The sequence below is a fragment of the Canis lupus genome, chromosome 35, assembly GCF_048164855.1.
Source record: "Canis lupus baileyi chromosome 35, mCanLup2.hap1, whole genome shotgun sequence".
Lineage (NCBI taxonomy): Eukaryota > Metazoa > Chordata > Mammalia > Carnivora > Canidae > Canis > Canis lupus.
The window spans coordinates 5,255,440-5,268,061 of record NC_132872.1 but is presented as its reverse complement, the minus strand read 5'-3'; the positions used below and the strand labels follow the sequence as shown (position 1 = coordinate 5,268,061).

Here is a 12,622-nt window from a genome sequence, read left to right as displayed (position 1 = left end):
GGTCACCCGGTCTGCAGGCGGCGCTAACCGTTGGACCACCCGGTCTGCAGGCGGCGCTGATAGCTGAGCCCCCTGGGCTGCCCTAACCTCTGGGCCCCCCGGGCTGCAGGCTGCCCTGACCGCCGAGCCCCCCGGGCGGCCCCGAGCTCTGCGGATCGCTCGGCCTCCCGCGCTGTGGCCCTGGCCCCTGCGCCCCGGGCACGCCCCCCCCCCCCCCCGCCCCGCCCGGCTCTCCGGGACTACGACTCCCAGCAGCCCCGAGCCGGCCGCCTCCGCAGCCCGGTGCGCATGCCCTGGCAGACGTGGCACCGGGACCGGGAGGCGGGGAGCGGCGGTGGCACCGACCGAGGCGCGGGCGCGGGAGCCCGGGCGCAGCGCGGAGCCGGGGGCGGCGGCGGGGATGGCGCGGCTCGGGCCGGCGGGGCTGCTGCTGGCCGTCTGGGTGAGGCTGCGGCCCGGGGCGCCCCGCGGTGGGGTCCGCGCTGCGGGGGAGCCTCGGGGTCCCGGGCGGGGGCGGCCCCCGTGCCCTCCCCTGTGCCCTCCGGGCGGAGCGCCCCGGGCGCCGGGTGCTTGCAAGCGGGGGCGGGCGCGGGGTGGGGCGGCGGCACCTGTGTGAGTGCGGGTGGGAAGGGGGTGATACCTGCGCGGCCGGAAACCCAGGAAACCGAGCTTCGGACCCACCTGGCGCCCGGGACGCGGGCTCCCACGCTGGGCAGCCGGGGACCTGCGGGTCAGCGCCTGGGGTCCCCCCGCCCCGGGTGCAGGCCAGGCTGGGCGTGCCGGCTGGGGTCCTGCTGCTACACCGACCGCCCCTGGCTCGAGCCTGAGCCTCGGCCACTGTCTAGCTGAAGTTCGAAGGGAATCCTTTACCGTACCCGACTTAGTCTTCCCATCCATGAAATGGGGCCGGTCAAGGCGCCCCCTCCCCAAGGACATGAGGGGGGTCCGATGGAGGAAGTTCTGGGAATTGCAGCTCCAACTCGAGCTGGGATGTGCAAGGGGTGGGCCAGCGTGCTGGGAGGGGTGACTCTCTGAGAGCAAACTCTCAAGTTTGCTACACTTGGGGTTGGGGGGGGGGTGCAGGGTGGTGGCTCCAGGGCATCCCTAGAAGAGGCCAGAGTGTGTGTGTCCCCAGTGCCCAGGGCTCCCGGGCCTGGCCTAGGTGTTACTGTGGGCGTGCAATGGGATAATGTGGCTTCTTTGCACATGTCTCCATAACTTCTGGTCTCTTGTTTTAGCACAGTTGGCTCTTTTTTTTTTTTTTTTCCCTTGAAGTTCCAGGGAAAAACTTTCTGCTGCTAGCAGCACCCTCTCCAGCCTAGCTTTTTCAGTTTTTTTTTTTTTTTCTTTTGGGTGTGGCAAGGATGCTGGGCAACATGAGACAAACTGGAGTGTGGATTTAGTTACTTTTAAACATTTCTGTTTCCGGGTACTCTGCCTTTTGGGGATCCCCAGTGAAGAGTGGCCCTGCATTTTTCTGGTTGTCTGGAAGTGGGTGGGAAAGCAAGTCACCTGTCCTCTAGATCTGACCTTTCTCCCTCTGGAAGAGAACCAGTCTGGAGTGGGACAGTGCCCTTTCACCTGCATCCATGTGTGGATGATCTGTTTGCATTGTTTTCTGGAGCCAGCTGGCCTGGGCTGGTCTCTAGGCCGGGGGTCCTGCAGGGCGGTGCAGAGGGGGCCAGCTCTAGCAGGGGCCCCATCACGTCTTTGCGCTTGGGCTGTGTTAGGATATCCTGCTCTTCTCTTTTCTTCTTTTCCACCTTCCCTGCTGTAAAAATAGAGGGCTTGGGAATCTGACTGGAAAGAAGTTTCATTCAGCAAACATTTATTTATCAACCACCTTGTTTGGCACTGGATTGGATTTGGGGTGGAGAGCAAAGCACAGTGTGTCCCTGCCCTCCGGTGCTGCCCTGCTTTGCGCCGGGGAGTCAGTCCCATGAGCAAATAAAGACAGGACAGCGAGCCCTGATACCCCAAGTGCTGGGAGCCTCCATCGAGGGGAGCCATACATTAATTTGGTGGGCAGGTCAGCCCTGGCCTTCTTGAGGCAGTGGGTTGTACGGTGTGGAGGGGGTGTGGGGGGAGTTGGTAAGGCTGTTGAGGCCTGCTGGGCCCTCCCCCTGGAAGCACGGGGGGCGGGGGTAGGTTTGCTGAGAGCGCTAGAACTGGGAATCTGCAGCATGGAGTTGACGTTCTCCTTTCCCCACACCCTACCTTGGCTCAGCAGGTGTCAGCAAGGCCGTGTCACTGCCGAGTGGCTGGTAGACACCAGGGTGGGCCTCGGTAAAGTTAAACTCCGTGTCCATCTGATAAGGGCTTCCCAGGTCCTGGGAGTGTATTGGATTTCCTTGTTCACTCAATATTTACTGAGAGCTGATATGTGCGGAGCCCTAGGCTGTGACCCAGGGGACATAAAGCAGTGTAAAGGGGTCTACAGAGATTCATGGACAGTGGCAAATACCTACCACATTTTTTACAATAGCAAAAATTTGGAAATGGCATAGATGCCCAACAGTAATGGCATGGTTTAAATGACTTTTGGTCCTGTCCATGCCGTGGAAAGTGATGTTTATATTTACTAGAATGCTGTGATTATCAAAATATTTTATGATGCGTGTGAAGACTATTTAGGGACATGGCAAAGTGCTTCCGTGCGGTAATTAGGGGGAAAGCAGGGTATAAAATGAATTCCAGGGTGACTGAAGATAGCTACATAAGCGGTGGAGGAATTAGCGGTGCCTCAGAATGTCAACGGCGATTGTTCAGGAAGGCACAGCTGTGGTTGACTTTTGTTTACTTCTTTGCTTATCCTGTTTTTTCTGTTTCCCCAAGTTTTCTGTATGAATATTATTAGTTTTTTTAAATAGATTTTATTTATTCATGAGAGACACACACGAGAGAGAGAGAGAGAGAGAGAAGCAGAGACAGAGGTAGAGGGAGAAGCAGGCTCCATGCAGGGAGCCCGACGTGGGACTCGATCCCAGGACTCCAGGCTGAAGGCAGCGCTAAACCGCTGAGCCACTGGGGCTGCCCTATTATTAGTTTTTTTGATCAGAAAAAGTTAATAAAGGAAAAAAGATTCCTTTGGGGCCTCTCAGCCTTCCATAAAGCATCCAGGGATGAAAAGAGTCACAGTCAACACTTGGGACGAGTCAGTTCCAGCACCTCCCTCCTGGCTGGGTGTCTGTGCCCTCTGCCGGGGGAGGCTGAGCTGTCCTGTCCCTACCCCTGCCGCGGACTGCCTCTTCCTGCTGCCCAGCCCAGCTCCTCTCTGCGGTGGCCCTGTCCCCAAACCATCCACGCTGATTGTGGTGTAGCCTACCTCCAGCCCTCAGAACAGAGCCCTGTTGGAGCCGGCAAGGATGCAAAGTCACCCAGCTCACGTGGTTCCAACGTCAGGCCGAGGAGCGAAGCTGGGCTGTGACAATTTTCACAGGTCCATAGACACATTGGAAAAGTACCAACAGTGAATGGTTTTTCCACGAATCCAGATATTTTCCGTTTAAAGACTTGTCCATTTTTTGGATGTGATGTCGTACTGGAGGAGGGTGGGGTTCAGTGTCCTTTTGAAAAATTAAAGTCATGATTGTATATCATGGTTTTTTTTTTAGAAGGTATTGACAAAATTGATTTTCAAGTATACATTATATATTTAAAACGTATGTTATATATTTTAAAATATTTTATTTATTTATTTATTTTTTAAAGGTTTTATTTATTTATTCATGAGAGACCCAGAGAGAGAGAGAGAGAGAGAGAGAGAGGCAGAGACACAGGCAGAGGGAGAAGCAGGCTCCATGCAGGGAGCCCGATGTGGGACTCGATCCCGGGTCTCCAAGATCAGGCCTTGGGCCAAAGCAGATGCTCAACCGCTGAGCCACCCAGGTGTCCCTATTTTAAAATATTTTTAAAAAAATATGAAATATATTTGAAAAATATATCCCTGCTAGTCTGAGATTCAGAAGTCTGAGAACTACTGATGTAACTCAGCTCTTTCATTTTAGAAAAGTGAGGCTTTGAGAGGGAAGGGTCTCGAGGCCACCGTGTTTGTAAAGGCAGAGCTGGGATTGGTGCCAGGTTCCTGAATTATAAATCAGGTTTCTTCCTGCTTCATCTCTGCCATACCCCCCCCCCCCCCCACGTCTTCCACCTGCTTCCCTCCTCCCACGTCCCTGCTCTGGCCTCTGCCCTTGATGGTGGCTTGACACTCAGCACCTGGTGGGACAGTGGGCGGAGGTGCAGGAAGCAAGAGATGCTTGTCCCTGGTGTCTCCTGCAGAGTTTTTAATGTACACGTATTTTAGGTTCTACACCATTATATATTTAATGGGCTTTTGTGGGCTGGCCTGGGGATCTAATTGCCATTTATAATGCTGCTTGGAACCTGGAGTGCACTTCTCCCACAGAAATAAACACGTTACAGAGGAAGTTTTAAAACAGAGCTGGCACATAAGTTGGAGGAATAGCTGAGTGCCATATGGGTGGCAGACACGGAGTGCTGTGGATTTGGGCAGGGATCAGGCCGAGGGGCACCTAGACACCAGAGAAGGGTCTTAGCTCACACCTCATAACAAGAGCTGACTCTGGGCTCTTTGACCGTGGGCATCCTTTCTGTTCTGCTCATTGTGTCCCCAGCACCTAGCCCGGGACCTGGCATATAGTCATCCCCAGTCCATAGTTGGCTGAAGGAACTAGTGTTGCAGGCAGAGAAAGGAACCTGTCTGAGACAAAAATATAGGCGATGAGGAGTTATGGGCCAGGCTGAATGGAAGGAGAGATTTGAGTCTGGGGAGGGGGAATAAGATCAGAAAAGTGGATTGTAAAGAACCTTAAATGACTGGCAGAGCTTTTGGGACTTGATTCTCTAGGTAATGGAGAGACATGATGAAAGCTGCCCTTTTAATAACAAGAGCAGTCAGTCCACAGTGTAGGCTTGGATTGGAATCGAAGAGACTGGGATTAATTTTCTCAGAACAACACTTTCTTCCTCTCACTTTCTTCTCCGTTGTCTACAAGATGAAGTGTGGTGCAGTGGATAGAACATGGGTTTTTAGCCAGCCTGACGTTCAGGAGCTGTGTGACCTTGGGCCCTGCCTCAGTTTTCTTGCTTGTTAGTGGTCGCAATGATAACCATTTGCAGAGTTGAAAGCATCAGAAGTAACACAGGAAACACCCAGCATGGTGCCGGCACCCGCGAGGGCCCCATAAATGGGAGCCATGGCATGTATCTCAAGTTGAGAAGGAGAGGTGCTAGGGAGGCCAGTTAGGAGGAGGTGGCAGTGGAGGGCCAGAGCGGGTGTGAGCAGAGACTTCAGGCTGGGAGTTGGGGGCTCCTGGTTCCTCTGAGCTGGGCTCTCGACTCTCCTTGCCTCTCCCAGCGGGCCCCTGTAGAGCCTACAGATGAGGAGGAGGGGGCTACAGAGGGGCGAAAGATTTAGGTGCTCTCAGTTTCTCTCCCCTTTCTTCTGACAGGGGATCTTCTTTTGAGAGTGATGATACTAACCACAGTGCCTCCCTGGAGGATTTGCCCCAGCTTTGCGAGTTTGTTTTGTGGGGCTCTTGTGTCTCATTCAGCAGGTTTTGGAGGCTAAGTGACAGTGGGTCAGAGAGCGATGCCTGCGGTATAACGAGCCTAAGTTCTCTTATGTTACTAGGACTTCCATGGTTTCTTTGCCTCCCATCCTCCCCTTTTTCCTTCCCTTCTTTCTTACCCAGCATCTTAGATCCCAGTGGAAGAAGGGAGGAACAGTGATGCCCACCCCATGCTGGACTGCCTGGCCCATCCTCCAGCACTGACTGGAGCCTCTGGCCACCCTGTTGACGAGAATTATAAAGCCCTGGACACACTTGTAGAGGGCTTTGGAGTTTGCAGAGCATTTCCATGTATTTTATGTTGATGAAACCACTTCTAATTAGCTTTGCAATCATGTGGTGGAGGGTTAAACACACTTAGATGGACTGTGGGGTCAGAATTGGTTTCTTATTCTCCAAGGTCATCCTGATCCCCCAGTTTGATGTACTCTGCTCCCAGATGGCCTGACAGCGAGTCTGTGCCTGACTTCATTGAAGCTATCTGGAGTTGGGGTAGAGCATCCCCTCACCCCAAGAAGCCTACCATTCCCCCTGCCCTTTAGCATGAGCATATGTCTTTAACTCACAAGCGGATGCTTCTAATCCTTACTGTGGAAGGTATTGATGGAGATCTAGGTTGAGGGCCCTATGCTGGGGCTGAAACATAGAGGTGATCTTGCATCTCAGCTGAGAAGTGGGGTTGGCTGGAAAGTTCTGTTGTTGTGCCAAGTAGGGCTGGCTTGCAATTGACAAGTGGGTTTGCTTTTGTCAAGGGGTCTGACTTTGCTAGGTCCTGGGCAGAGTATGGCACGTGCTCTGTATCTCTGAGGAATGTGGACAAGCATCTGCATGCTACGCGTGTCATAGATGTTCATTTATCCCACAGGCCTTTCTTTTTCTTTTTTCTTTTTTTTTAAACAGATATTTCTCAACAGGCTTCTATGAGTTAGATATACCACGCTAAGGCATTAGGGACATAATGATAAATAAGATGGACACCGTCCCTTCCTCCCATAGCCCAGTGGGAAAGCCACTAATTTATTACTCCGGGTAGTAAAGTGCTAGAAAGAGGAAATATAAGGTGATAAGAGAATGTGCAATACGGGTCCCTAACCTAATGCAGGGAGCCAGGAAAGGCTTCTCTGAGGGCTTATAGACCCTTTCTTAGAATAATATTTCTAAATGTTTAAAACAATGCATAGGATGACAAAGCAAATCAATGATATTAAAATACAGTTATCAAGATATAACAAATATGTGACAAAAATATTTATATTCATAAATGCATCATTTGAGTAGATCTCATAGCAGGTTTGGTGCTTTCTGTAAAATTTAGTGATGAGCAGAAACAGTGTTTCAAGATATCTGCACCTATTGCCTGTTGTTGTATGAGAAAAATGTGGTTTCTGGGGGCAAAAAAATACGTATGATTTCTGTTAGTGGCAAAGTCAGAGATGCTGCTAGTGCTACTATAATTTGTTACCTACATTCGTAATAATAAAGGTAAGGCTCTAATTTCATTTAGAGGTTAGTGAAAATAAAGATATAACTCTTTCCCCATCCAAGTTCATAGACCTCAGTGTAAAGAATTATTCGAAAACTTGGACAGAAAAGGTGATTTCGTGTCTTTTTAATGTCATATTAGAGCGTTGTCTAAGAAGGCCACCTGAGGGCCATCCGGTGCACTAGGGAATATAACTTTGCTTTTTATTCTTTAGGACCCGTACTCTGCTGGTAGGTAAGATGCAAATGATTTCTGTTTGGTAGAGAAGAGAGACTGGGAGGGGATTGCCCTGTAAGACATGAACCAGTTTGATAGCTCATTTAGCAGTCTTATAACAGGATTCTTTACTCCCCCACCCCCCCATGAACCATATGCATATTGATTTCTTATGACTTTTTTTTAAGATAGATTTATTTATTTATTTATTTATTTATTTATGATAGACATAGAGAGAGGCAGAGACACAGGAGGAGGGAGAAGCAGGCTCCATGCCTGGAGCCCGACGTGGGACTTGATCCCCGGGACTCCAGGATCGCCCTGGGCCAAAGGCAGGTGCTAAACCGCTGAGCCACCCAGGGATCCCCTTAAAACTTCTTTTTTTGAAAGATTTTAAAAGTCTTTTTGTTATATCCTTTTTTTTTTTTTTTTTTTGATGTAACTATCTTAGTGGGCCCCTTACTAAGAGTTCAGTAATACTTTGAAAGGTGCTCAAGGGCAGCCTTGGAGGCGCAGCGGTTTGGCGCCGCCTGCAGCCCGGGGCGTGATCCTGGAGACCCGGGATTGGGATCGAGTCCCACGTCAGGCTCTCTGTGTGGTGCCTGCTTCTCCCTCTGCCTGTGTCTCTGCCTCACTCTCTCTCTCTCTCTCTCTCTGTCTCTATGAATAAATAAAATAAAATCTTTAAAAAAAAAAAAAAAGAAAGGTGCTCAATATCTATTTGTATGAGATTTCAGTTTTTAACACTTGAGAATTGTGTGTGACCCCAGTTTAAGAACCACTGAGTGAGCAGGATGTGAGGATGTCTGGGCTGCATATGCTAATATAGGGGTGCTGCTCCGGAAGGAGGTGGGCCAGACCCTCACAGAGAGGAAAGAGAGGTGGAGCAAGTGAGCTCTGGGGAACTTCAACATTTAAAGGTTGGGGGGACCAGGGATTGCAAAGAGGTTAGGAAGCCTGGCTGAAGAGGTGGAAGGGAGGCCAAGAGTGTCCTGCTGGAGACAGAGGAGAACTGGAGGTGTGTGTAGGGTGTCTGTGTGGAAGTCATTGTGATTCATCCTTATTGAGAGCCTTCCCGGTGGTGGTGGTAGGCAAAGATCTGAGGGGGCTGAGGAATAGATGGAGGCAAGCGGAGATGGAAAATTCTGGCTGTGAAGGAGAGGGGAATGAGGTGGAGTCCAGAGATGGATGGGTGGTGGAGGTTTCTCAGCCTGGCTGTGGATCTGCATCACCCCAAGGGAATATGTGTACAGTGGGATTCCTGGCCTCCCCAGATCTGCGGGATGATGTCCTTCAAGGACAAATCCCCAGGAATCCATTTCCCTGTACTTAGAGCTGTTGTGCCTACAAACCAGGCAGGTTTACAAGTTACCGACATTAGTTTTGCCCGGTGCATGGTATCTGGCCAGCCAGGGCTGTTGCTTCTGGTTGAGTGGTGTGGACCCCGGTTTTGCCCCTGTCATGATTCATGATTCACGGGCGCTGGGAAGGGATGTGGTGTGGTTGCACTTGGCTTCAGGTGCCCTGCCGAGCTCTTCTCTGGGGGCGGGTGGGGAGCTGCAGCGAGCGGGCAGCAGGTAAGGATGCATCAGGCTGCTGCGGCTCTGACCCTTTGGGGGTGCTTAGTGGCTGCACGGGGAAGGGAAGGCAGACCTGCTGGCCCTCCAGTCTCGTTTGGTGGAGCTGTAGTGAGTGGAGAGGGCTTGACGGAGCCGGCGCCGAGTGTGCACGCTGACTCACTGTGCTCAGAGGTCAAGCAGGTCTCGGGCTTCACCTGAGGGCTGTCCCTTCACTTCTGTGAGACTCAGTTTTCACATCTCCAAAGTGGGGACAGCACCACCTCCCACACAGGTTGTTTATGACAGCTTCTCAGGTGTTTTTCCTGCGTGGGATTCCCGCAAGCACGATTGTGCATTTTACATTATAGCCAGGTGTATATGTGCACGAATACAACACGTATGAATGTTTTACCGGATGTCTTGCTATCTGCGGTATGTACTGATGTTGTCTATTTAATGTTGTTTAAAAAATGCTGGTGGCAATCCACTGAATTGATTTTGTGACTTGGCTCTCAGGCCGAAGCCCAAAGGGTCGAAAACACGGTTTTAAACCCTCAACTCCAGAGGACTGAGTGAAATAATGTGTATTAAAGCCTGGATGTATACCATGGATCTTGAGCACTTGAATTGTTATTTTCTTATCAATTAACTGAGCTTTGAGGCAGAGTCGGATTTCCGGAGTGGGAATTTACCTGCTCCTCCCCCCTCCCTGCTGCCTGATTCACTGTTCCCTCTACCGCACTCTTCCTTGTTAGCAGGCCTGGCACACCAGGCTGGCAGCGGCCCAAAGCCCTCTTGGCGCTAGGAGAGGTTTTTCAAAAACATTAAAAGCTTGAGGGACTTAAGTTCTGGTTAAATGCACTGCAGTTGCAATTTCAGGATAAGAAAACCTGTTTTTATAAGCTCTCGGATCAGTTGTCCGGCCCTGAATTGTCCCTTGTTGACAGCCACACGCTGTGGGGAATGTAGGGGAGGAGAACCGTACTGCTGCGTCGCCCCCATGTAAGGTGTGGCTTTTAAAGGAAGCAAAATAGAAGAAATGCGGCTGGCTTTGTATTTAGAAGAGCAAGCAGTAAGGTGTGTGTGGCTCCAGGAATCTGTGGTCTCTTCCTGCAGCCAGGGCACCCGAGCCTGGGAGACGGGGCTCTGAGTCACAGCACTGTCACCTACCTGCTGTGTGACGCTGAGCAAGTTTCTTAGCTCCTCTTCGTCTCAGTTTCCTTGCATATAAAATAGATCTACTAAAAGTACCTACTGACTTCCCTTGCCAAGATGATTAAATTAGGCAGGCACGCGGATTGCTTAGCAGCCCCTGGTCACAGGGTAAGCTCCCTGTACTCGGAGCTGTTGTCCTTACCATGGGCTCATCCCTAGACCCTGGATTTGGAGACTGAAGAATTCTCTCTTGGGTTCTGTTCCTTGCCAAGTGCTTGCCCATGTCTGTCTGCCCTGCCTGCCTGCCTTTCTTCTTCGTCTCCTCCTCCTCCTCCTCCTTCTCCCCTTCCTCCTCCTCCTCCTCCTCCTTCTTAAAAAAAGATTTTATTTATTTGAGAGAGCATAGCAGGGGGAGAGGAAGAAGCTGACTGCCCACTCAGCAGGGAGCCCAATGCGGTCTTGATCCCAGGATTTCGGATCATGACCTGAGCTCCTGAGCCGAAGGCAGACGTTTGACCAACTGAGCCACCCAGGCGCCTCCTCTCTCTTCTTCTTTTTTTTTTTTTTGTTTTCCCTCTCTCTTTCTTAATAAGCACCTTTAACTTCTTAGCTGCAGCTACTCAGAGGTGTGCAACTCAGGGCCAGGCCCTCTCTGTCTGTCTGTCTGATGCACACACACCATTCAGGGACTCACAGTGCTTGTGTTTGTTTCCAAGGCTGCTGGGTAGTAGACATTTGCACGTTGGCAAGTATCAGCGGTGAAATTCCCAAACTTGGTTTGTGGTGAGGCCTTCATTCTGGTGAAGAGTGTTATTTAGCCTTGGTGGATGGTGACAGATGCTTAAAATTTGCCTTATTAAGGGGCACAAATTACCCATATTTAAAAATGAATGTTCTTTTGTATTTCTCTTTCTCTCTCTCATCAAAGCCATTCTAGGTATGTGTTGCATGCAGAGTGCTTTGCAGATTTCATATAATAGATCCTATAAAAAAATTCCACAGCATCAGGTGAACAGAGGAGCAGAGTCAGCTGGAAGGGAAGAAGGGCAGAGAAGCATCCTTCTAACATGGGAAAGTACCACCAGCGCGCTGGCTGGCCAGCCAAGGGTGTCAGGAAGAGGTGGGGACAGTATTTGGTTGTGTTCTGGGTCTTTTTTTTTTTTCTTTTTTTAAGTAAGGTTTTTTTTTTTTTTTTTTTTTTCTAATTTCAGACTTACAGAGGAGTTGCAAGAAGATTACAAAGGATTCCCATCTGCTCTTTATCCAGATTCCATACATATTAACATTTATCACATTTGTTTTATCACATTCTCCCATAACATTTGTAAAGTTCACAGACGTAATGATGCTCCTTTGCCCCCTAAATCTTCAATATTTCCTAAAAGGCAAGGATGTTCTCTTACATAACTATAGTGCAATGATCACAATCAGGAATGTGGCATTTGGCCCAGAACCCAGTTCAGAATCACACATTGAATTTCATTGTTGTTGTATCTCTTTAGTCTCCCTTAATCTGGACCGTTTCTCAGTCTTTGTCTTTCATGACCTTGATAATTTTGAAGAATGTCCTTCAACTGGGTTTTTGATGATGTTTCCATTCAGTGCATCATATCCCGAGGCGTATGGTGTCAATTTTACCCATTACCGGTGTCGCTATGGCTGCTTCCTTAGTTAAGGAGGTTTCCATCAGGCTTCTCCGCTGTGAAGTTATGTTTGCTTGTGGGGTGATACTTTGAGATTGTTAATTATTTCCATAATGGTGGCCAAATGGAGATAATTTTTTTTTTTTTTTAAGATTTAAATTGGACATGCCTATTACGGTGAATGAGAAAAACAGACAAAGAGGAAGAGGAATAAAATCTATCCAAGGACAAAGTTTCACTTTGGTGCATTTTTTTCTTCCAGTCTTTTCCTGAGCATAATTTTGCATATAGTTGTAATCATACCGTGTACATTTGAATTCTATTTTTTATTTTATTTTTTAAGATTTTATGTATTGAGAGAGAGAGTACACATGAGCGGTGGGGAGAGGGAGAGGAAGAAGCAGACTCCCCACTGAACAGGAAGCCCGATGCGGGGCTGGATCCCAGGACCCCGAGATCATGACCCGAGCCAAAGGCAGATGCTTAACTGCCTGAGCCACCAAGTCCACCCTGAATTCTATTTTTCAAAACTTAATGTTAAAACAAATACTTTTCCTTTGTACAGTCTTCAAAAACATCATCTAAATGGCTGTGTTATTCTCTTGAGTGGTTTCCTCTAAATAACCATTACCCTGCTCTTGAGTATTTAGGTTGTTTACAGTTTTTGACTCTTATGAGTAGGATCGTGTGAGTCATCTGTCAGAACCTCTGCTAATTTCCTCAGGACAGATTCCCAAAAGTGGAATTACCAAGTCAAGGAGCATAAATACTTTTAAGATACTTGATAAATTGTGCCAAATAGCTTTCCAAAAGAATTGTACTTTGGCCAGAACTGTATGACATCTGGGCGCCATAATTTAAGAGATTTGTTAATGATGCTTTTCAACTTTTTTTTTCTTTTCAACTGTGCCCTACCAGTCAAGGTTTGTGTTGAGATTAATTTCCTGTATTTTGAATTATGAAAGCATAGGT

The 12,622-nt window shown here is 49.3% G+C and overlaps 1 protein-coding gene across 1 annotated transcript in view; it reads left to right on the top strand.

The window, feature by feature from the left end:
• The first annotated feature begins 316 nt into the window (after positions 1-316).
• Positions 317-12,622, top strand: part of PDIA5 (protein disulfide isomerase family A member 5) — a 95,738-nt gene continuing 83,432 nt past the window's right edge. The window contains exon 1 of the mRNA XM_072812416.1: positions 317-442. Within this exon, the coding sequence (XP_072668517.1) occupies positions 401-442 (42 nt within the window). The 5' untranslated portion in view covers positions 317-400. The remainder of the gene's footprint in view (positions 443-12,622) is intronic.